The 23447-nt window shown below is 37.8% G+C and overlaps 5 protein-coding genes and 1 long non-coding RNA gene across 11 annotated transcripts; 5 read left to right on the forward strand and 1 right to left on the reverse strand.

Moving 5' to 3' along the window:
- Nucleotides 1-2663: 2663 nt before the first annotated feature.
- On the forward strand, nt 2664-6562 carry LOC140012965 (uncharacterized). The gene is made up of 2 exons (XM_072061715.1): nt 2664-2894; nt 5601-6562. The coding sequence occupies exon 2, from the start codon at nt 5624-5626 to the stop codon at nt 6170-6172; it is 549 nt and encodes a 182-aa protein (XP_071917816.1). The 5' UTR covers nt 2664-2894; nt 5601-5623; the 3' UTR covers nt 6173-6562.
- A 704-nt stretch (nt 6563-7266) lies between these two features.
- Nucleotides 7267-11201, forward strand: LOC113702789 (uncharacterized). Of its 6 annotated transcripts, none has more exons than XR_011820001.1 (4): nt 7267-7449; nt 7900-9783; nt 9884-10172; nt 10258-10317. XR_011820001.1 is itself a non-coding variant. In XM_072061712.1 (4 exons), the coding sequence occupies exons 2-4, from the start codon at nt 8118-8120 to the stop codon at nt 10713-10715; spliced, it is 2037 nt and encodes a 678-aa protein (XP_071917813.1). In that variant the 5' UTR covers nt 7270-7449; nt 7900-8117; the 3' UTR covers nt 10716-11201. The 6 variants fall into 6 exon arrangements, 5 of the variants coding, with proteins under 5 accessions (XP_071917813.1, XP_071917814.1, XP_071917812.1 ...); XM_072061712.1 differs by lacking the exon at nt 9884-10172 and adding an exon at nt 10690-11201 and having other exon boundaries at nt 7270-7449; nt 10258-10602; XM_072061713.1 differs by lacking the exon at nt 9884-10172 and adding an exon at nt 10716-11201 and having other exon boundaries at nt 7270-7449; nt 10258-10602.
- A 2171-nt stretch (nt 11202-13372) lies between these two features.
- LOC113703705 (flavonoid 3'-monooxygenase CYP75B137) lies at nt 13373-17148 on the forward strand. The gene is made up of 2 exons (XM_027225157.2): nt 13373-14546; nt 16427-17148. Exons 1-2 carry the CDS (start codon nt 13602-13604, stop codon nt 17045-17047), a joined length of 1566 nt encoding a protein of 521 aa, XP_027080958.1. The 5' UTR covers nt 13373-13601; the 3' UTR covers nt 17048-17148.
- A 549-nt stretch (nt 17149-17697) lies between these two features.
- LOC140012966 (uncharacterized) lies at nt 17698-19828 on the reverse strand. Its single transcript, XR_011820002.1, has 2 exons — nt 19694-19828; nt 17698-19601 (listed from the first exon to the last, which is right to left on the reverse strand). It is a non-coding gene; the product is annotated as an uncharacterized lncRNA (long non-coding RNA).
- On the forward strand, nt 18341-20296 carry LOC140004533 (flavonoid 3'-monooxygenase CYP75B137-like). Its single transcript, XM_072061714.1, has 2 exons — nt 18341-19303; nt 19529-20296. Exons 1-2 carry the CDS (start codon nt 18341-18343, stop codon nt 20147-20149), a joined length of 1584 nt encoding a protein of 527 aa, XP_071917815.1. The 3' UTR covers nt 20150-20296.
- A 990-nt stretch (nt 20297-21286) lies between these two features.
- Nucleotides 21287-23337, forward strand: LOC113704121 (labd-13Z-ene-9,15,16-triol synthase, chloroplastic). The gene is made up of 2 exons (XM_027225789.2): nt 21287-22403; nt 22580-23337. Exons 1-2 carry the CDS (start codon nt 21432-21434, stop codon nt 23204-23206), a joined length of 1599 nt encoding a protein of 532 aa, XP_027081590.2. The 5' UTR covers nt 21287-21431; the 3' UTR covers nt 23207-23337.
- Nucleotides 23338-23447: the final 110 nt, after the last annotated feature.

A 23447-nucleotide genomic window follows, 5' to 3' on the forward strand; every position in this document is an offset into this window, starting at 1 on the left:
GAGTTCGAATTCGGCTCGTTGAGACTAACAAGCAGAGCTCGAGCTCCAACTCGAATATTCACACAAATAAATGAATTAAATTTGAGCAATACTTATAATTTGTTAATATTTGAGCCGAATTCTAACACTAATCATATGACATAGGACTAGAGCTTGAACACTAAGGCCTTGTTTGGACTGCAATTTTCTAAAGAAAAATTGCTACGTTTTTTCTGAACACATTTTTCAATCACCTTTTTATCTCACATATATCAAATCGCTACAGTCATTTTTTTTATAAAAAAAAATCTAGAAAAATACAATCCAAACAAGTCGTAAGCACTTGGCTCAATTTGACTCGTTAAAAGCTCTAATCAAGACCCTCAAACATTGATATAACTAAGGAAGGCCATTTCATCTATCACAAAGGTGCTCATTCATCATGTAAAGTTGTGGAAAAAGATGGCCCCCCGCCAATAGGAAGAGGATTAATTAGTTTATGCAAAAAAGCGGACATGATGAGCAGACCCTACATCACGGATTCTCCATATCTCATTGCTGCAGGTGGCTCTCTTTTCAGGCCCTCAAGAACTTGATACCTCAGTAGAGTGGAATGTTGAATCATGCCTATGGTAGCTGGTACTTTTGGGCACTTGGAATATGGTAAACAGTGTTTTAAAAGTTAGACGATGACAATACTGACAATGTTACAGAGTATTTTACTCATTCACTTGATAATGTACAATATAATTTATCCCATTTTATATCCAAACCAATTTTTTTGCCACCTCTTCATTTTGGAAGGGCTCTCTACCAACTTCCACCGACCATATGATCAATCATAGTTGAGAAGCACGGAAGATGGAGGAGGCTATATTATATGGCCAGTCATGGCTTAGTGGAAAATTTGGATACTTTTACACAGAACAAAGAAAAGCGTCCCAGAAAGGGGAAAGTAGAGCAGAGAGAGCAACATGAAGACACGTTAATTTTTTTTTTTTCTGGAATCCTGGAGTGGAGTTTGTTCAGGATGGTGCTGGTAATAGCACTCACTGTTTAACGTTTATGCCCCTTTTCTCATTTACTCCTACAATTTTGAACTGTTTCTCTGCTAATAGAACTGTCCCTACTCAAACCATTGTTTACACCACAAGCCCTGCTTCCATTATACCAACATATATTTGGTTGAACTCATATAATTTTGGTTGAAATCAAACCTGTTCCCAATGCCAATATCTGCTGGTAAAAGACATTATTCAAGTGATATCGAAACTCTCGATTCGATTCTCAAACTCTCTCTCATTCCTTTACTTGTTTCAATCCTTGTATGCCTAAAGTATCAGTAAAAGTATTTTGGAACACCAAGTACCTTTCTCGGGTAGAAGAGGTTTGCGCAAGAACATCAAAATGCTTGAAGGAAGATCAGTTACGGAGAAGGCCTTTCTAATTATAACAAATGTTAACGGTAGTAATGCACTGCACTTTTTTCTTAATGATATTTTCGCAAATATAAGTAAGATTATTTCCAACACATCAATGCCAGCAAAAAATATTGATCAAATATGAAGAGTTGGGGACCCCATGAATAATGTAAGTGAACTAAACCTCATTTTAGGACTAAAAGAGGAATCAAGCCACAAAATCAATTACTATCAAGTTAAACTTGAATCAGTAAGAGCTTGTTCGAATGTGGTTCATCAATTAATTAAGTTATGCACGATTACATAATCGTAAATTTGATTTATATGTAAAAATTTCATGTTACTTGAGTTTGGCTCTAGTAAAAACTTATTTAAGCTTGAATAATGCAATTTTACTTTTGTTCAAATAAATAAGCAAACTTGATCATTCGAGTGTTAGCTCGATTACACTTGTGCATGCTCTTATGAAAAACAAGGGTTGCAATTTGCAGTCCGATTGCTTCATAGTCTGTGGTAAAAGTTGCAAAAAAACTAAAAATAAAAATTGCAATGTCAGTAAAACAAGTGAAGTGCCATTACCATCCACAACGTAACTAGTAGCAACATTTAGCCATTTAAGTTTTCTAAGTATATCGATCCAGTTCTTTGTACATGAATAATTTAACAACATGTATGAAATAAAATCATATAATTAGCTTACTAAGAGAAGTAAAATTGAAACCAACTAATTAATGTTCATTCTATGCAAAATCAAAGTTCAAGCATTTGCTCATAGAAAATTAGAAATAATTCCATGATGTTACATTTTCTAATTTTATAGGCTAATCCCTCCTTCCCATTTTGATAGTCCTGTTTTCCTTTTTCGTTTGTCCCAAATTGTAGTCCACTTTCCAATTAAAGAATGCAGTTGCATTTTAATTTTCCTAAAATACCCTTATTCAATGTAAGTTGTTGTTACTATAAACTTACCCCATTTAATGAGAGTTGATTCTTTTATTACCGTTCATTTAAGTTCCCATAAAGTTGTACTCTAATTAATGTGAGGTTATTTTAGGAAAATAGTTACCTAAATTGATTGTTCAAACAAAGTTAATTACTTTTTCTTAAATTATGTGAAAAAAAATCAGGACTATCAAAGTGGGACGGAGGGAGTATAATTCTATCTTAAAGTTTCGAAACTGTCAGACCAGAATGTCCGGAACTAGGCGGCTTCACAAAAGAAATACTCCTTATTAGGAACAATCTAAAATTTGCCCACGACAATAGTAATAATCCATTTTAACCATTTTCTTTTTACCGTCAGCGATTACTGAACCGACCCGTGAGACCGATGGTTTCTTTCTACCATTTTCCGCCCCTGAGCCCTAAACTTCACGCTCGACAGGCTCAGCTCTCGATCCAACCGCCCTCTACGTCGGCGTGATCTTCGGCAGGGAAGCGAAATCAAGTTTCTAGAGTCGTACTAATCGAAGGACTTGGGCGTTGGAATCCGAGGTAGAATTCTAATTGATCGTGCAATTAGCTGTTTGTACGCCATTTATCTGTATATGATCGAATTCGTGTTTTGCTGCACTTGTATTACGTTTCAATCGGTATAGGAAAAGAAGTTGAATCCTGCGATTGTCATAGAATTTACAACCATTTTCCGTCTATGAGGTTGTTAAATTGCTCCTCGCATTGTTCATTTTGTTTTATCGATTAATTGTGATTCCAATCGGAACAGGATGGGTGGAAGGCGAAAATGAAATTGCATTCACTTTTTTTTTTATCATTTGATTTTTTTTCCTTTTAATAGGCTGCCTTGGTGGAAGGTTGAGGTTGCACCTTTTTTTTTGTTTTAATCAAATTATTGTACATGTTGTCTACTGCTATTAATTAAGTGAACTTGACCTGGGATTAACGTAATTCCTGAATGAAAGAGAAGGATAACTGAAGTTCTGAATGTATCAGTTTGCCTATACTTTAGATGTTTCTGGGACGTTATGGGAACTCTTGCTATCGGGCTTTTGGAGTTTGGAGTGTCTATCATCACTTTTAGTAGCTGTCAGTGTGGTGTGTTTGGTTACTTGCAGTAGTTTATCGCAAGGGATTAGGCTCGAATATTTATTTCTTTTAGAATTAATTGTTGAGTAAAGCTTCAGTTCGCTCTTTGAATGAGAATGTGATAAGGAACTAATGATGTTACAGATAAAAGTTAGATGCATTGTTATATATGTCGTTTGTCAATTTCATTTGGGCTTATGAGGTCCTTAGTAAATGACTGGTATTGTTATCAATCTACTGTGACCAGCTTGTGAATGTGAACAATCTTCTCTGTTGATCTCGTGCTCATCTCTGTTTATGTGAAATTGTGAAGAGATTTAAACTCCTGTATATTGTTTTCAACTCATTGTTAATCCTCACATGCCCCAATGTTTCCCTTTGGGGGGTGGTGCTGTCTTATAAGAATGTTAAAGACTATTAAAAGAAGTGGACTGGTAGTGCATTGCTTATAGCATTTGTTAGGTGAGAAATTCTTTTGCTGTTAAACAATTTTCTTAGGGAGATACATTTAATCATAGTGATCACTTTCATTTGTAACCCCAATCTCTTAAAAGTGTAGTAATAATACTACACATTTAAAAGTGTAGTAATAACCCTAATCGTCCTCTTTCATTCCTTTGAGGCTTCTTCAAAGTAGCTTATGTAATTAAAGTGACATTTACACGAAATTCAATATGCCAGATTTTCTCCACTACGTAACAGTGTAAACTTAACTACTGGAGAGTGGATCATGTTTCTTTTGAAATAGCGGAAGAATTAGGAAAAACTGCTTAGGAATGGCTTTAGATGGTGGCAGATGTGGTTTAATATATTAAAGCAATTCTGTAATTATCTTACAGAGCTGAGTCTGAGATTGGGAGGGGGAAGAGCTTTGTCGTCAAAATGGACAATCTACAAAACCTTAGAAGGAAGAAATTGCAATAAGTGTTTGCATGCTGCAAAGAAAAACTGCCATTATTTGATAACATATGAATAGTTTTTGAAGCTGCTGCAAATGGAAATAATTGGGCCTCAAATTTGCTAATATATTGCTGATATATATCATGTATAAATGTTAAAATTCCTGGCAACAGGACTGCCAAAACATGTTTGTTATTACTTTTTTGCAATGCTTTTGATAGGGAACTGTTGTTTTTGCGAATTGCAAAAATATGCATATACCTCTGACAACTGTATTCTTTGATGGCTAATATTGCCCATGTTTGGCTTTGATTTTTTTCTTTTTCAGCTGCTTGGTAGGTCTCCTTCTATAGTTATGTCTACTGGACTTGCTGATTGTTCATGGGCCATTTCCTCAAATATTCTTGATTACTCAAAAAAAAAAAAAAGAATCCTATTGAAAATATAAATAGTGTTTTACTATTTTGGTGTATATGATGTTGTACATGTTGACTCTGTGAATGTGAATAAGTTCAGAATATCCTGGACCATTAAGCACAAGTATGTTGTATAAGTTGTTGCAAGCTATATTTTTGTGAAGTTATGTAGTTTTGCGGCACTTGTACTGGTAATTTTTCGAGTTTTGTAGTTTGTATATCATGACAGAAGGCATTGTGTCCACCAATGTTTGTATATCACTGAAATGACTATTGTCTTGTGCATGTAGGATGCTATTTTGCCTTGTCAGATTCTACTTTCTACTACATTCTAGCAGGATTAATGCATATATGCAGTTTTTTCTGGTGTTTCAAATATTTATTGCTTTTATATTGCATTTAGTTTGGATTAATCTGCTGGCCTTGCTTATGTTCCCTCTTTTTTGTAATTCCTTCTTGAAACACCTGCCTGCTAGGAACTTTTAAAATTTTCTGTTTCTGTTTTTGTTTCATTTTTAATTACTTTCTTTCTTTGGACTTGACTGTAGTTGAGAAGTTTTCTTTTGGACTTGATGAAGAAAAAGCCTTTCACCTCTTCCTCTTGCTGTGGGGAGGGGGGAGTTTGATATATGATGGGGACTCATGTGTGCTTATAAAATTCTCTGTCATCAGTCAATTATCCTTAGGTGTATTTGGCCTTTTTTTGCAGTCATAGCTAATTAGCCTTTTGGCTGCATTCCTGCTGAAATTTTTTAAAGATGAATATTGTTTGGTTTTAAAGAGTCAATTTGTGGTTGATGCTTATTTGACACCTTAGCTTGATCTTAAATCTATGTTTCAGGTAATCGTTGAACTTCTGGCATCATGGGGGAATCATCCTTTACAATTCAGATTAGTACCAATTTAGTTGACCAGCTAGCTGATGATAGTGGAAAGCTGAAAAGGAAAACTAGGAAAGCAAAGCCAAAGCTGCCACAGGATGCTAAAACTCCTCAGCAATCCCTTTCTAAGCAAAAGCAGGTCTCTGATGATTCTAAGATCCTTAAAGTGCCACCTGCAGCTGGATGGCCGCTTCAGCCTCCTCTATACTTGCCACCTCCTCCTGTGCAACCTGCTAATGCAGAGTTAGAAGCAATTCAGTCTGTCCTGAAAGAGAGTGAAAATGTTGTGGAGAAGCTGCAAAAGCAGGAGGCCGACATGCTGCAGGAAGTCACTGAAAGAGCTAAGGATCTCCATGCTAAAGAGTTCAAGCTTCCACAGCAGAAGCCCGTGCCCTGTTTAGAGAAGTATGAGGCCTGCCTGAAGTGTTACGAGGAGAACACTCGGGACTCTCTAAGATGTCAATTTTTGGTCAATGATTATGCTGATTGTGTGCGTAAAATTAGGCGGTTAGTCAGCTCAGAGGATAAATAGTCCATGTGAAAGAAGAGTTAATACACTTGATTACAAACTAATTTCAGTTTTCTCGAATCTGAGATTTTGTGGTGCAAATAAAGCATACCTCTTACTCTTGCCCCATGTTTGGGATGGAATGCCTGCCATCGTGCTGCTCTGGGCTCTCTCGATATATCATTTTGCTCCTTAGGCCTTTGATGCACTTTTCTCCCTACTCAGTTCGCGATCTGCCTCAACTGACATTGAGAAGACGATTGTAGCTAATATCTTGTTGTACTAACTAATGCTTGCCATAATGGCTAGCTGCATTTCCTCCCTCTGAACCAACATTTGTTTGATTGAGAGCTCATTCGACTGCTTATTTCTATTTTGAGTTCGTGCATGGCAGTGGCATGTGCTGTTGTATTACGTTTTCTTTTTCCAATGTTTATCAATCCTCCTTTGTATGCGTTTGCCTTTGCCTTTGAAGAGGTTGGAGTAGATGGGGTATACAATAGCAGGGAATGAAGCACCACGACTTGATTGAATCTTGCAATGGTCACAATTTACAGCTTTGCACTAGTACGGAGTAAAATCATGATGTATTCTTTTGCTTCATGCTCGGAGGAAAAAGGGAATCTATGAATTCTTCTCCTAGCACTCCAAAGGCAAAGATAAACTTAAAAGGCAAGCGAAAAAGGCAATGACAAGTAATCGTAAGCAAGTAGGAAAAATATATCTGCGCCTCGGGTTGGCTTGGCTGGTGCTGGGAAAGCCTCTTTAGGTCCTGGCATCGAGTGGTCGCGGTTCGACTCCTGTTAATGTCTTGTGTCTCTTGGGTGCGGGAGCACAAGCGCACTGGGATTAGTCGGGGCCGGATTATTACTCCGTTGAATTCCGGATACCCACTGTGTCAGTAAAAAAAAAAAAGTAGGAAAAATATATCTTTTTATTTAAAACTAAAATAAATTAGAAAATTGAGAAAGGATCATGCTAAAAGAAAAAAAATTAAAAATAATAGAGGTGTATGGCAAGAAAAAAGAAAAAAAAAAAAAAGAAACCCTCCACCAGCATCTGCAAATCTTTGTAGAGCAAGAAAAAAGAATAAAATTCACCGCGCACGCATGCAGCACGTGATAAGGAAAATAGCCGATCTGCACGGGAATAGAACTCCTCGCGACGCCCCTCATTTAATCGGCTTGGCGAGGATAACATACTCATCGCCGTTGTCTTTCATTTCCTCGGCTAACCATACGTCAATTCCTCTCCGACCACCGTCAACGTTCACCCGGCACTTTCTTCTCAACCCTTTTCAAGTAGGTGCTTAGTTCCTCTCTCTGTATCTTACTTTTGTTTGTTTTCCCCTTCAAAGACTTATCTAAGACTGAGCTCCTGAAAACGTTGTTGAAATGCAAATTAAGCTATACGAAGTTCTTTGACAAATATCCTTTCTTGCAATAAATTATTTGGACATTAAAAAGAGCACAACTGTTCTCTTTAATGGCATTCCTGCTTAAATTGATTATTGTGTTATTTTTCCTATTTATTTACTGCATTTGGCCTGGTTTCTTAGAGTTCAATTGGTAAATTTATGGGCAAAAGTGATCCTGCTGGACTATACTTCTTTTCTTGCCTATACCCTGCCTGCATGTTAAGGTAAATTGTTTGAATGCCATGAGTCCTTTTGTGAGTAGGACAATGTGATTATTAGTCAACCTAGTCCCTCTGTTATATATAGCGTTTTTGGCTTTTTTTTTTTTTGTCAGGATGCATTTTATTGAATCTCAATTGGGATGATGCTCCAGCTTTGAGGATGCATACCCGGGAATGTGATGCTTATTACTAGCAAATAGTGTTTTGTTGCATTGGCAAGTTGTATCCGAAATTGAGTAGCTAGACTTACAAATGACGTCTGAATCAAGATGGTTTGTTGACAGGGCAAAACAACAGAATCTTGCATAATTTACTACTTAAATTAAACATAATGGTTCGTGGGAGAGATGCCTGTTGGGAACATTGTGTTCTAGTTGATGCAACTAGGCAAAAGGTTAGGTGTAATTACTGTCAGAGGGAGTTCAGCGGAGGAGTTTACCGGATGAAGTTTCATTTGGCACAGATAAAGAACAAGGATATAGTTCCATGCAGTGAAGTACCAAACCATGTTCGGGACCATATACAAACTATACTCAGCACACCCAAGAAACAGAAGACTACTAAGAAACAGAAGGTGGATCAAGTTGCCAATGGTCAGCAGCATAGCTCTTCAGCTAGTGGTGGTGTCCATCCCAACCATGGATCAAGTGGACACAATGATAGCACTAGCCCTTCTTTGTTATTCCCACGCTCTTCTCCAAGTGGACAACAAACAATTGATAATGCTCAAAACCAAAAGCATGACTATGCTGATATAAAAATTGCTGCCTTTTTCTTTCAGAATTCCATTCCCTTTAGTGCTGCCAAATCAACATATTACCAGGAAATGGTGGATGCTATAGCGGAATGTGGGGTGGGCTACAAAGCACCAAGTTATGATAGGTTAAGGTGTAGCCTCTTGGATAAAGTAAAGGCTGATATAAACGTGACTTACAACAAACTAAAAAATGAGTGGAAAGAAATGGGTTGTACACTCTTGTGCGATTGCTGGTCCGATGGTAGGAGCAAAACGCTTGTAGCTTTTTCTGTTACATGTCCCAGAGGAACATTATTTCTTAGGTCCATTGATATATCTAGCCATGCAGATGATGCTCATTATTTGTTTGATCTTCTTGAATCTGTAGTTCTGGAAGTTGGTGTCGAGAATGTTGTTCAAGTGATAACAGAAAGCACTGTTAGTTATATCTATGCAGGCAGGCTTCTCATGGAAAAATATCCTTCATTGTTCTGGTCTCCATGTGCTTCACATTGTATAAACAAGATGTTGGAAGATTTTAGTAAGCAAGATTGGGTGAACAGAGTCTTGGAAGAAGCAAATACCATCACAAAATACATATACAGTAATGACTCGATTCTTGCTATGATAAAAAAGTTTACTTCTGGAGCGGAACTAATTAGGCCAAAATTTTCAGGAGTTGTAGCTCATTTCCTCTCTTTGAGGTCCCTTGTGATTCAAGAGGATAATTTGAAGCACATGTTCTCTCATACAGAGTGGTTATCATCCTTAGACAGCAGGCAGTCTGAAGCTCAAGCTGTCATTTCACTGTTGCACCTAGAGAGATTCTGGAAGGCTGCCCATGAAGCTGTTGCAGTATCTGAACCACTAGTTAAGATCTTGAGAATTGTAGATGGGGACATGCCTGCCATGGGCTACATATATGCAGCAATGGAGAGGGCTAAAATTAGTATTAAGACATACTATAGAAGTTTGGAGGAAAAATACGTGCCAATGTGGGAAATAATCGACAGAAGATGGTACATGCAACTTCATTCCCCACTTCATGCAGCAGCTGCATTCCTTAATCCTTCTGTATTCTACAGCCCTACCTTTAGGATTGACTCAAGGGTGAGGAATGGTTTTCAAGAAGCCATGATAAAGATGGCTACAGAGGAAAGGGACAAGATTGAAATCACTAAAGAACACCCTATATATGTAAATGCTCAAGGTGCTTTGGGGACTGAATTTGCTTTAAAGGGCCGGACATTGAATGCTCCAGGTATCATTTTCTAAGTGCACTGAATTTATCTAATGATATATTCCAGAAGCTACTCTGCAAGCAGACTTATCTCATGTGCTATTTTATCCTTTGATGATAGGAAGAAAACCTGAATACAATAGGAGAACAGAATTTGCATGCACCACAATCATGAGGTGTCAAGTCCACAAAAAGTTGATCTACCATGGAAAGACCTGAGAAAAAAGAAGTCAAATAAGATATTATTCTAAGATGGAGAACTTGGTGGTTAAAGGGGAAAGGAAAGGAAAATTAGAAAAAAGAGTAAAGCAAAACTAAGTTGAACTTGTCTACATTATGCTGAGACAAAAGAGATGTCCTTTAAAGTTCCCCTATGCTATTGGCTGGAAAGCTCCTTACATATCTCCTTTGTAATTTTTCTATCTTGAGATGTCTTTTGAGCCTATTTGTTCCTTGATGAAATCATCACAAATTGATCCATTTTTGAATCTCTAGGTGATTGGTGGGCTGGATATGGTTATGAAATTCCTACACTGCAGAGAGCTGCTATCCAAATTTTAAGTCAACCGTGTAGCTCCCACTGGTGTAGATGGAACTGGAGTACTTTTGAGAACATGCATAATAACAGACGTTTTAGAGCAGAGCTTGACAAATCCAGTGATTTAGTTTTTGTACACTGCAATCTCTGGTTGCAGGCAATTTCTAGAAGCAGAGACGGCAAGAATAGGCCAATCAATTTTGATGAGGTAGATGTCAGTTCTGAGTGGCCTACAGAATCTGAAGCTTGCTCCCCTCTTTTTGACGATGCATGGTTGGATTATCTTCACCCTGAGAGTAGAGGTAATTCTTTTGCCAATTATGAAAATTTAAATTGAAAAATTTTGTATATTTCCTGTTATTCATACTAGTGATAAAATATGTTTGTAGCTAATATTGCAAATGATGATGAGTAGGTTCAAGATGAGTCTGCCATTGAGTTTTCTAGCTAATGTTTATCCCTAGAAGTGGAGATGTATCAGGTAATGTATTGGTAGCTTATTTTTATACTGATCTTCTGATTAAAATTGAATGTTCTAGTTTTCTGTGATGATATTTTAGGTAAGAGCTGTGACGATATGATAGTGTAAGATAACTTTAGAGCATGTTGAAGAAAGTCACAACTTTATGTATCTCTTCAAGGTTTTATGACAGACAGTTTCTCAAAAGGACAGATTGATATTTAAGAAGTTGTTCTTGAAAATTTACTTTCTTAGACTGCTAAATATTGGTCTTACCTCTAAAAGTTTTGGAGGAAAGTAGGTCCTTGGTACTAAACCACGCTTAGATAAGTGCAAAGCCAAAGCCAACCTGTTGTCGTTGATGTCAAGTTCCATTGAGTAAAAGCATTGACAAAAGAAAAGGTTTGGCTCTTTCTGAAGGAAGTTTTAGTTAACTAATCTCATATTGGCTTCACTAGCTTTGTATTGTACTGAAAAAGTATTTTCTTCACACGGTGATTGTTGGATGTGGAAATGAAGCATGCAGGCCTTTAAAATGATCCAAACTAGGTGAAACTTCCTGTAGCTGTCGAAAAATGGAACTGTAGTAGAGCCCTACTTGCTAAAAAACAGTTGACAAAGTGGTGTGCCTCAAAAACCGCTTTCAATATTTTAAGCAGGCATGGGAATCTAAATTGTGACTGATCTTTCAGTAATTATGGTCAGATTCTAGCCATAGCATAATGATGCAATCTGATATCCTAGGCAGGTAAAGTATTAAAAAGAAAAAATAAATAAAGGTATAGCATTACTCTGGTTTCTTGGTGTTTCATTCGCTGCTAATGCCAGCAACATGTTCTTATTCTTTTACTGTATACAAACACTAGAAAACTATTTTTTGTCATTTGTGCAATTTCTGAATCTGTTTGGCTTGTCTGGTTTCTGCTTATTCATGGTCTCAACAATGTCTAATTCTGTGTTTTTTAAGTCACAAAGTTTACATTTATATTTGAAACAAGGAAAATCGTTCAAAACGTCCCATGCCACACACATGTTATTCGTATTGCTCAGTTGAAATCAAATAAATATATACATGGATTTAAAAAAAAAAATTATTCACACACATGATCAATGAAGGATGAAAAAATTTATTTTGAAAAATGTGTACGATGAAAAAATTCATTTTGTGAAATGTGTGGAATTATAAATCAAAATTATGTAAAATTTGATTTGACAAATTTGTTCTTAAAAAATACGTGCAAGGCACACGATAGATTCCAACTAAAAACTAGTAGGAAACCTAAGTAGGGATCAAATTTGATTAATGTGAATTTGTAAGGAACGTAAAATTACACTTTTAAAAGTGAGGGACAAAAAAAAGTCATTTTACAAAACTATCGTTTATTTCTATTTCTACGTTCCATTAGTTGTGAAATATATACATGAATACATGTAGTTTCTAGTTTTATTGTGAGCTAAGCAACAAAATTTTCCATGGGATCATGTCATGGAATCTCCAATACGGGATCAGCAGGAAAAGCTTTTTCAATCACTTATCCCACCCAGGAGCAAATTATATATCCTATTGGCAAAAAGACCGGCCGATTCCAATATTCAATGATTTGTTATTGAAAGAACAGAGTGGATGAGTGGAATCTAAATCAATAATAATGATCCGTTGAACCATCTAGCTATATGCGGACAACTCAAGATTACGTGAATTTTGTGCTGCTTAACTCTGCAAATATATATAAACATAAAGATATGTTCATTATTGGGACAAAAACATTGTGCACAGTTCCTTCCAGCCCAGAACCCCGCCACGTGGCCAATTGTGGGAGTTGCAGCCTTGTGTTTTTATGTGTATGTGGGAAAATGCTTTTTGTTTTTGGTGTATAAACATAAAGATATTTTTTTTGTCAAAAAAAAAAAAAAATGGATTCATCTATTTGGGCTATATTTTGTGAATGAGTAGTATTTTAGTCTGATTATCCGTTTCCACGTACAGGATTACAACTAACAATAATTTGGAGCGTGATTATTCACATGCCCAGAATATAAAATTTCGAAAGAGACTTATTGCTATTGATGTAAACTTTTTCATATTATAATGCTATTTTAGAAACTTGATTTTTAGAATTATGAAAAAAAAAAATCTGACTTTGCGCCAATGCTTTGTCCTCAAACTCGTCAAATTCTTTTGTTTGGACTATGACGAGTCCCTCACCAAAAACAAACACACACACAAGAAAGATCCCTTCGGCAATACCCTGGCTTTGATCAACAACTTTTGTATTGCCTTTACTCCTTTTTTTTTTTTTGCGGTATGAAAAAAAGTTTGGATGCTTCGACCATTACTATGAGTTAGGATATATCTCCCTATCACAGGTTACTTACTGAATTCTTAGTGGTCACTTGCTACCACAATCTTCACATGTACAAATAAATAATAGCAACAGCTCAAAATGTGAATCTGTTTAAATAAATTAATAGTTATAAAATATATATAATTATTAATACAATAATACTCATTATTGTTATAAGAATATATATACTTATTATACAATAAATTAATAATTATAATATATATACTTATCATAAAATTTGACCCATATTCGATCCGAACTGTTGAATCTGGATCCAGAAGATTAAGTGTAAGATCCGTCGGGTACATGGGTCGAATCCAAAACATCTACACTGAAACTGTCCAGGTTCGGAATGTTCAATTACCGCCGTGCCCGACCCGTTGACAAATATATGTGAGAGCAACGAGCAAGGCAGAAACTGCTTTTCATATTTGAGCAGCAAACGCCTCCCTCCCTTGTCTCATCGCCTGAAGAAAGAGTCCTCAACCTCCAAACCATGATGTTTCAGATTTTTCTCAACGCCTCTGATGGCAGCAGCTCTGTTAATGATCAGAATCTTGTGCTTCTCTCTTACGCCCTTGGCGGGCTTGCCTTATTATGGTTTATCTTGATGTTTATCTGGAAACCAAATAAGGGACAACCACCATTGCCACCAGGTCCTAAAACTTTGCCCCTCGTGGGGAACCTCCTGTCTCTTGATCCTGAGCTTCATACATACTTCACAGACCTGTCTAAGACTTATGGCCCAATCTTGACACTCTGGCTCGGTAAAAAGGTTGGAATTGTGATCAGTTCCCCAGCCTTGGTGCGGGAGGTGCTCAAGGATCAAGATACAACGTTTGCCAATCGTGACGTTCCTGCAGCTGCCAGGGAAGCTGCCTATGGTGGCTCAGACATAGCGTGGACTCCATACGGCCCCGAATGGCGGATGCTGAGGAAGGTTTGTGTGATGGAAATGCTGAGTAACGCCACTTTGGATTCTGTTTATGACCTCAGGCGCAGGGAGCTTCGACAGACGATTAAATTCTTGTATAGACAGGCGGGGAAGCCGGTTAATGTTGGTGAGCAGATGTTTTTGACTGTTCTTAATGTGATAACTAACATGTTATGGGGTGGTACGGTCAAGGGAGACGAGAGGGCTAGCCTTGGAGCAGAATTCAGGCAAGTTGTCAATGAGATGACTGGCTGCTTAGGTGCGATGAATATATCAGATTTTTACCCTGCTTTGGCAAGATATGACCTACAAGGCGTCCAGAAGAAGACCAGAATTTTAGCAGGAAGGTTTGATAAAATCTTTGAGAGGATGATAGATCAAAGGGTGAATGCAGTTGGTGATGATGGTAAAGAGAGCAAGGATTTTCTACAGTTTCTTCTGCAACTGAAAGATGAAGGAGATGCCAAGACACCTCTTACCATGAGTCATGTGAAGGCCCTACTCATGGTATGTTTATCTTTTCCCATTCTTTGGCCTGGATGAGAATATGCCATTATATCCTAGCTAATTTAGTGTGTTAATAGCAACAACACCAACTTAGTTCCGATGAAATTGCTTGCAATTTGCTAACACAAAAAGGGATATTGCTACGTATTTCTCACACTCATCCTTCAATTTTGATATTAATCTGTTGTTGTAGCCTCAGTTAATTGCTTAGACTTTCTTAGGGAAAAAGAAAAAAAAAAAAACTGAATTCTGCAGATGTATGAACAGCGCAGTTACCTAGTTTTGGGCAGGTGTCATTTTCTTAGGCCAACCAAGACGGCCGACTTAATCCTCCAAAAAGGCAGCCAAATTTGACTGGTCACAACTCGTTGATTGAAACCGGCAACAATAATTCATTTGTTGACGCTTTATTTTCTGGGATAATTTCAATAACCTCCCTTGAGGTTTCTAACAATTTCACTCCCCTCCTCTAAAGTTTTAAAAATTTCACTTACCTCCCCATCAGTCATTTAAGACCCAACATTACAAATGGCTAAATGACTCTATTTCCCTTATAATTTAGAATAATTACACATATATGTGAAGGAAAAGAGTTAAATGATTGCTAACTACATTAACCAAAATTTGGATAGTAAAAAAGTTAATTAATTTGTCATCTAAAAATAGAGCCAATATTAGGTGGATCTTTTTTAATTTTTATATACTTGACAAATAAAAGAAATCAGACGTAATGCAATTGATAAATTAAAGGATTTAGACATGAGAAATAATTAAACTGTGTACCAACTAAATTAACCATAATTTGAAATGTAAAAAAGAAAATATAATTTGACATCTAAAAAGGGATCCAATACTAGGCACCCTTTTTCTAATTTGTGTACTTGATAAATAAAAGGAATCAAATATAAAGAAATTTTAGTTGAGCTAGTTTTTCTTATAATTGTGGTGATAGCAAGAATCTTAAGGTGTGGAAAAAATTGTTTTGTTATATTTTGAAGTTTTTATTTTTTGTTGTGGATGATGAAAAATTTTTATTGACCATGTGTAGGAATGGCATTATAAGTAGATTAAGAAGTTAGATCAAATACTTAACCTAACTAAAATAATAGTTGAGGGGCACTTTTGATATAAATAAATCTTTTCACACCTGAAATTATTTTGTATGGTTGCCTTTTATGAATTGGGCTAAATTTTTACAATAAAATTGGTTTCAAGGGAGGTTAGTGATATTTTTAGAATTTCAGAAGAGGACAGTAGGACAGTGGAAACTGTCAGAAACCTTAGGAGAGGTTTATGAAATTATCCCTTATTTTCTAGTTGGGTACCACTATGATTTTCTCATTGCTACAGAAGTAAAACTGGTAGCAATAATTCATTTCTCGACACTTTATTTTGGAAGAAGATCATAGCTTGATCCGTATCACACATACATAGTATGCCGGAAATGGGGTAGGGACCGTCCCTGAACGGTTAATGGCCATGATCTAGTCTCAAAAATTTATGCGGCTGAGATCATAAGTTGTAACTCGATTTCCACGTCATGTGTGGGATCCACAAAAATTTGCTCTAAAGTTACGCGATGTGTAAAAAAAATTACGCGATGTACAAAGAAAGTTACACGCAGTTGAAAATGGGCAAAACCGTCCGGGACGGTTGCAGGTCCGTGCCCCTTGTCCATAGTATGCCATAGTATTATGGTGACACCTCTCGAAAAAATCACACATACATGAAAGACAAGACTAAACTGGAACAATATGCCATAGTATTATTTATGTCAATATTCAATAATGGTGACAACATACCACGCCAAAATGTCTAATAGCATAAAGCATGAAGCCATACCCCATAATTTTGCGTGTGATGTTTCATGATTTTGACAGGATATGGTTGTGGGTGGAACTGACACAACTTCTAACACGGCTGAATTCGCATTGGCTGAGATGCTGAGGAAACCAGAAATTTTGAAAAATGTTCAGCAAGAACTGGAGACGGTTGTGGGCAAAGGTAAGATAGTAGAAGAGTCTGACATTCAGAAACTGCCATACTTGTATGCAGTGATGAAAGAAGTTTTGAGGTTGCATCCAATTCTACCACTCCTGATCCCTCATTGCCCAAGTGAGACCTGCATTGTTGGAGGATATACAGTTCCAAAAGGTTCTCGTGTTTTTATCAACGTTTGGGCGGTTCACAGGGATCCTTCCATTTGGGAGAACCCTTCGGAGTTTCGCCCTGAAAGATTCCTGGATGGTAAATGGGATTACAGTGGAAATGACTTCAATTATTTCCCATTTGGCTCGGGGCGGAGAATTTGTGCAGGTACTGCAATGGCTGAGAGGATGTTCATGTTTTCACTTGCTTCGCTGGTTCATTCCTTTGATTGGAAGGTGCCTGAAGGAGAACATTTAAACCTGGAAGAGAAGTTTGGAATTGTGTTGAAGAAGCGAATGCCTTTGGTCGCAATACCAACTCCACGATTATCTGATGCATTTCTATATGAGTAACAAGAAAACTGCTGCCTCTGTGTATCATTTCACTCTGCTGGTTAGTTAAGCCTGGTATTGAAATCAGCGAAAATCTACCACAAGATTGCTATTTTGCTTGACGTCAAAGTAAAAGGGACAAAAATACTGGCAAGTAGTTCTGAGTTTCTTTCACCTTTTTGTACCTTACATTTTCAACAAAAAATATATATATATATATATCTTTCTAATTGGAAGAAGGTAAAGTTAGTGAACATGCATGGTCTGAATTCTTAAAGAGGCATAGGGGAGAGGACTAACCAGTATGCCTCTAAGTAATACCAAAAAACTTCAAACAATTCAGCAAACTTTACAGCATAATATTGAAATGTACCATGGAATTGTTGTGAATTGAATGTACCTAATCAGCTGGCCGGACTAAAGGATCTGTTCGGTTGGGTGTAAAATTTTTTTAAGGAAGAATATTTTTCTGCGATTGACGTTTTAAATGAACACTTTCCTGACAATGCGTCCCTCTTGAATTCCCATTTAATGCTACCTTGCAATCGTAAAGCCATGCTCTGCAGTTTAGAAAGTATATTCCATGTCATTTGCATTATACCATAGCTCTCTATCCATATGTATTAGTGCAAGGTAAGTGCAACTCGACCTTTATAGTCCACACTTCGAGAAGCTACTGAAAAGGGAGATGGACATTAAAAATAAATAATGTCTTCGGAAATGATAAGGTTACATTTATCATCACCAAGTCTAACAGGTGTAGAGCGATTGAAGCTTTGAGTAACTTAAAAATAATAATAACAACAATAATAATAAGCACATCAACCTTCATTGTTCTATAGATTTCTTAATTGGTATAATCTAGGAGCATCAAGATCAAGAGGTGAGGAATCAGACAGCAACGAAGCGCATTTTCCACCAAATCCTTGCAAGAATTATTCCTGCATTGGGTTCACATATATGTCCAAAGATATTTCCTATCTGATATATTTGTCAACTTCTAGTTACTGCCAAATTTCACGCCTAAAGTCAGATGTCTTACCAAAAGGAATCTGTTAGCGGCCGCCCGTCCTTCCCAGCTATAATTTTTTATGTCCTAACAAATCAGAATTCAGAAGCAAGAATCGTTGAACTGTAAACCAGAAGAAGATCTGCTTTGTACATTTCTATGATCTACTGAACTGTTCATTCTTGACTCTTGCCTTGCACGTATAATCTCTCCTTTCCTTTTGTCTGATTCCTTGTCTTTCCTTATAATATATGCCATACACTGAGCAGGTTTGTTGCTTGGAGTAGTTCAGTTGATTACAGACCATGATTACCATGTTCCAGTACCCTCATAAACTAAGCACTTTCTTGAATAATGTTGGAGACTTTCTTGGATATCCAACACTAGTCTTCATGTTTATAGCAACATGGCTCGCCTGGATACTTTTCAACATAGCAAGGGGTCAAAAACCACTGCCACCAGGTCCATGGGGTTTGCCTGTGGTAGGAAACCTTCCATTTCTTGATCCTGAACTCCACTCATACTTTTCTAACCTGGCTAAAACCTATGGTCCTATCTTCAAACTCAGGCTTGGTGGGAAGGTCAGTGTTGTGATTGCTTCACCAGGCATGGCACGCGAGGTGCTCAAAGACCAGGATGTAACCTTTGCCAACCGGGATGTCCCTGTGGTAGTGACAGCAATGGAATATGGTGGCCGGGACATAGTTTTTACGCCATATGGCGCTGAGTGGAGAATGCTGAGAAAGGTTTGTGTTCGCGACATGCTTGGCCATGCCAATCTTGATGCTGTCTATTCTTACCGAAGACAAGAAATCCATAACACTATAAAGTACCTTTATAGTCGAAAAGACTCTCCTGTTAACCTGGGTGAAGTGATGTTCTTGAATGTTCTCAACGTAATTACAAATATGTTATGGGGCGGTACTATTCAGGGAAAAGAAAGGACTAACATTGGAGCCGAATTCAGGCAAGTGGTTGCAGAGGTTACTAAGCTTCTAGGGAAGCCTAATGTATCAGATTTCTTTCCATGGTTGGCCTGGTTGGATTTGCAGGGTGCAAAGAAACAGATGAAAGTAGTCACCTCCAAACTTGAGAACATATTTGACAAGATAATTGACCAGCGGACACAAATTGATGGACAGGAAGGGATTGGTAGCGGCAATGGTAACACAGAGAGCAAAGACTTTTTGCAGGTTTTATTGCGGCTGAAAGATGCTGGTGATGCCAAAACACCTCTAACCATGGACCATGTCAAGGCATTACTCATGGTATGTTTTACTGTCCCTTTTTCATTTGACCTCACAATGTCGTGGTAATACTCGAACCTGGCTTCAAAGGACTATGTTATGTTGTACTGGAGAAAAGTAGGTAGCCTGGTGATTAAGAGCCTTGTGTCATGGTCTTAAAAGGAGGAAAAATGATTTTCACCACTAAGCAATATATGCTTGTATGGTTTGAATTGTATTGCTTATTTGCTATTTTACTATTAACAGGATATGGTAGTTGGGGGGACCGAAACAGCCTCGAGTACGGTTGAGTTTGCCATGGCAGAGATGATGAATAAACCTGAAATCATGAAGAAAGTACAGACAGAATTGGAGAATGTAGTTGGAAAAAATGCAATAGTAGAAGAATTTCACATTCAGAAACTGCCTTACCTCTATGCAGTGATGAAAGAAGTCCTGCGCCTGCACCCGGTTCTTCCCCTTATGGTGAATCACAGCCCCAGTGTATCAAGTGTTGTTGCCAATTACAGAATTCCAAAGGGTGCTCAGGTTTTTGTTAACGTGTGGGCAATTCATAGGGATCCCTCCATTTGGCAGAGTCCATTGGAGTTTCTACCAGAAAGATTCTTGAATGGCAAGGGAGATTATAGTGGAAATGATTTTAACTATTTACCATTTGGCTCCGGCAGAAGAATCTGCGCAGGAATGGCAATGGCAGAGAAGATGGTTTTGTTCTCCCTTGCTTCACTTCTGCATTCCTTCAACTGGACATTGCCTGCAGGAGAGAAACTTGAAATTTCTGAAAAGTTCAGAATTGTTTTGAAGAAGAAGACACCCTTGATCGCCATTCCTACGCCACGGTTGACTGATCCAGCGTGTTATGAGTAGACATAGAAGCATAGGATGGTGCATTTGTTTGTGTATCAACAACCATAGCTGAGAGTACAAATTGTGGAATTTCTCCAAGAAGCAATTTGATATGTTCTAAATTTGACAATTAAAATTCCAACAATTTCAAGGCACAGTTGTATCTCATTCAATCGTATCTCTGCTTTTGTAGAGACTCCCATCCAATTACGAAAGGAAAAAAGTGAGCTAACCTTTTAACATTCAAAATTTCTGAAAGTGGTCAATATCTAGCTGTGGCTTTCAATCCTAATTATTGACTAAAAGCCCGGACTTACATTGGACCTTTATCCGCTGATGATTACAGATAAGATCTTTGAGGGAATAAGATTGCCTTTATCAGTTCCTTTTTTTTTTTTTTTTTTTGGAGTTAAAAAGTACAAGGCTACGTATCTAGCAAAGTCTAAAATTTATGACCAGGGGGCTTGGGGCATTGATGGCCGGGTTGGGCACTGGTAAGGGCAGTTTGTCTGAAGGCATATTGTTGGCTTGTCTGCGGTGCCTCCATTGTTGACTATTTGTAATGCTTTTCTGAGAACTGATACTCAAATTCTATTTTGAGTTAGAAACGAATTTGTTATGGCTCTAAAGGATATCTATCGATTAAGTATATTCTTGCACAATACGAGCGTTGTAGATGTTTTCTTGCATAATACGAGTGTTGCAAGAGCCGAGTGAAAAGAAGGCAAAAGTTGTTCAGAACTAATTGTAACTGGGTAGCAGTCAATTCAAGTAACCACACTATTTATTGAATGTGATGTGGAAGGGATCCATCCCTATAGCAATTCCCATCACAATTCCAGTTAATTTGGTAAAGCATCTGGTTTACTACCTTTAATCGTAATAACGATGGATAAGATATTAGAGGCAATAAGATTCTCGTATTTGTCCTTGTTGAATTGAATTGCCTGTGGTCTCAAATCTCTCAACGTAAGCTACTAAGTTAGTCATGCGTGTTGTTCAAAATTGTGGGCGATTTGACATCAACGATAATTTCAGACACATTCATAGTATTCCTCGAAATATCCTGGAATGGTATCCACACAAACTCTAGCCTGTAGCGATTATCAGCTATACCCATTCATACTATATATCCCTGACTTGTCTTGGAATGATATCCACATTTCTACATAGCGGTGGGCTAATAAAATTCAGATACGTAATAAGCTACTTCCTCCTATATCTTTACACCAATAGCCAAGAAGAATCAGGTCCTTCTTGAATACTCACCGTTTTCTTCACTCAGCTCTTGGATATTCTCGATATGATTATGCACACAATTCTTGCAAAATGTGCATGGTGGCTTGAAAACAGCAACAAAAGAGACATGCCTGTTCAAGCAGCTCTTACTGTCTCAATTGCGACAATATTCCTTTTCTGGTGTATGGTGGCGTTCATCAAGTCCAGGAGGGGAAAGGTCTTATTACCACCAGGGCCTCGCGGCTTGCCAGTTGTTGGGTACTTGCCATTTCTCGGCACCAACTTGCACACTGAGTTTGCGGAGTTGGCTCATCAATATGGTCCAATCTTCAAGCTGCAGCTTGGAAACAAACTATGCGTTGTACTTGGCTCACCACCTCTCATCAGGGAGATAACGCGAGACCAAGACATTGTTTTTGCTAATCGTGACCCTCCACTTGCTGCAGTGGCAGCAACTTATGGCGGACTTGACATTGCTTGGTCCCCCTACGGCTCCTACTGGCGTAATATGAGAAAGATGTTCGTGCGAGAGATGCTGAGTGGACGCAACCTTGATGCTTGTTATGATCTTAGAAAATCTGAAGTAAGGAAGGCAGTCGAATACGTTAGCACAAAGGTTGGAACAGTGGTAGACATTGGTGAATTGATTTTCCTAACAGAGATAAAGGTTATTATGAGCATGCTTTGGGGAGGTACACTTGATGCGGAAAAGCAAAGCAAAGTTGGAGCCGAGTTCAAGGGTGCGGTTGAACAAATTGTGGGAACGCTTTCAAAACCAAATATATCTGATTTCTTCCCTATCCTTGCCAGGTTTGACATACAGGGCATAGAGAAACAAGTGAAGGCTCTTCTAAAAAAAGTTGATGAAATTGTGGATGCTGTCATACATGAAAGGATCAAGATGGTCCCTAACAACGTGCAGGATCCAATCAGGAATGAGGCGGAAAAAGACTTCATCCAGATCCTACTTGAGCTGGTGAAGCTGGAAAATGAGGGAGAAAAGATCACTTTGACACAAGTAAAAGCCATTGTGATGGTAATTCTTCTGTTAATGCAATTTTGACGTCGATATATCTGTGTTTCCATGTTTCACATTTTCATTCCTTTTAGAATTGGGGCACGTGAAATTACATAACAAATGCAATGAATAAATTAAAAAATTTTATGAGAGCTAAATTGTTCCGGATCTAATTCTAGCTAATTCGTGAACAGGATATTATGGTTGGTGGTACAGACACTACAGCCACCATGGCCGAGTGGGTGATGACGGAGGTTTTGCACAACAGAGAGATAATGGAAAAGGTCCAGAAAGAATTGGAAGATGTTATAGGGATCAACAACACTGTTGAAGAGATACATCTCCCCAAGCTACGGTATTTGGATGCGGTAGTAAAGGAAACTTTTCGCTTACACCCTGCATTACCTCTCCTCGTCCCAAAGCGTCCAAGCCAATCTTGCACGGTTGGGGGTTTCACCATACCGAAGGATACTAGGGTCTTTGTAAACGCCTGGCAAATACATAGGGATCCTGAGCTCTGGGATAATCCATTAGAGTTCAAGCCAGAAAGGATTCTGGCTACACCTAGCAAATGGGATTACAGTGGCAACAATTTTCAGTATATTCCATTTGGATCAGGGAGAAGGATATGTGCAGGCATTCCTTTAGCAGAGAAAATGCTGATGTACATCGCGGCTTCACTCTTGCACTCATATGATTGGAAATCAACCAAAAGCAAAGAGGCAGACCTTTCAGAGAAATTCGGGATTGTCATGAGGAAAAGCACACCATTATTAGCGATTCCTACCAAGAAAGTGGATAAATCTGGTGTGCCTGCATGACAGAGCAGATCAGCCACCTCAACATAATTGCTGTTGGATATGATGTTAAATAAATTCTCCTTTTTACTGCATTGAAGCTTTTATTATCTCGTTATAACATTGCTGAATGATATATATTCCATTTTTCTACATCTCACAATTATCCCGTTATAACATTGCTGAATGATTCAAACTTCTCGACATTTCTTTATTGTCAAAAGGAAGTATTAAGCGGAAATGAGTTAAGAGAGAGAGAGCCACC

The sequence above is a fragment of the Coffea arabica genome, chromosome 8e (assembly GCF_036785885.1).
Source record: "Coffea arabica cultivar ET-39 chromosome 8e, Coffea Arabica ET-39 HiFi, whole genome shotgun sequence".
Lineage (NCBI taxonomy): Eukaryota > Viridiplantae > Streptophyta > Magnoliopsida > Gentianales > Rubiaceae > Coffea > Coffea arabica.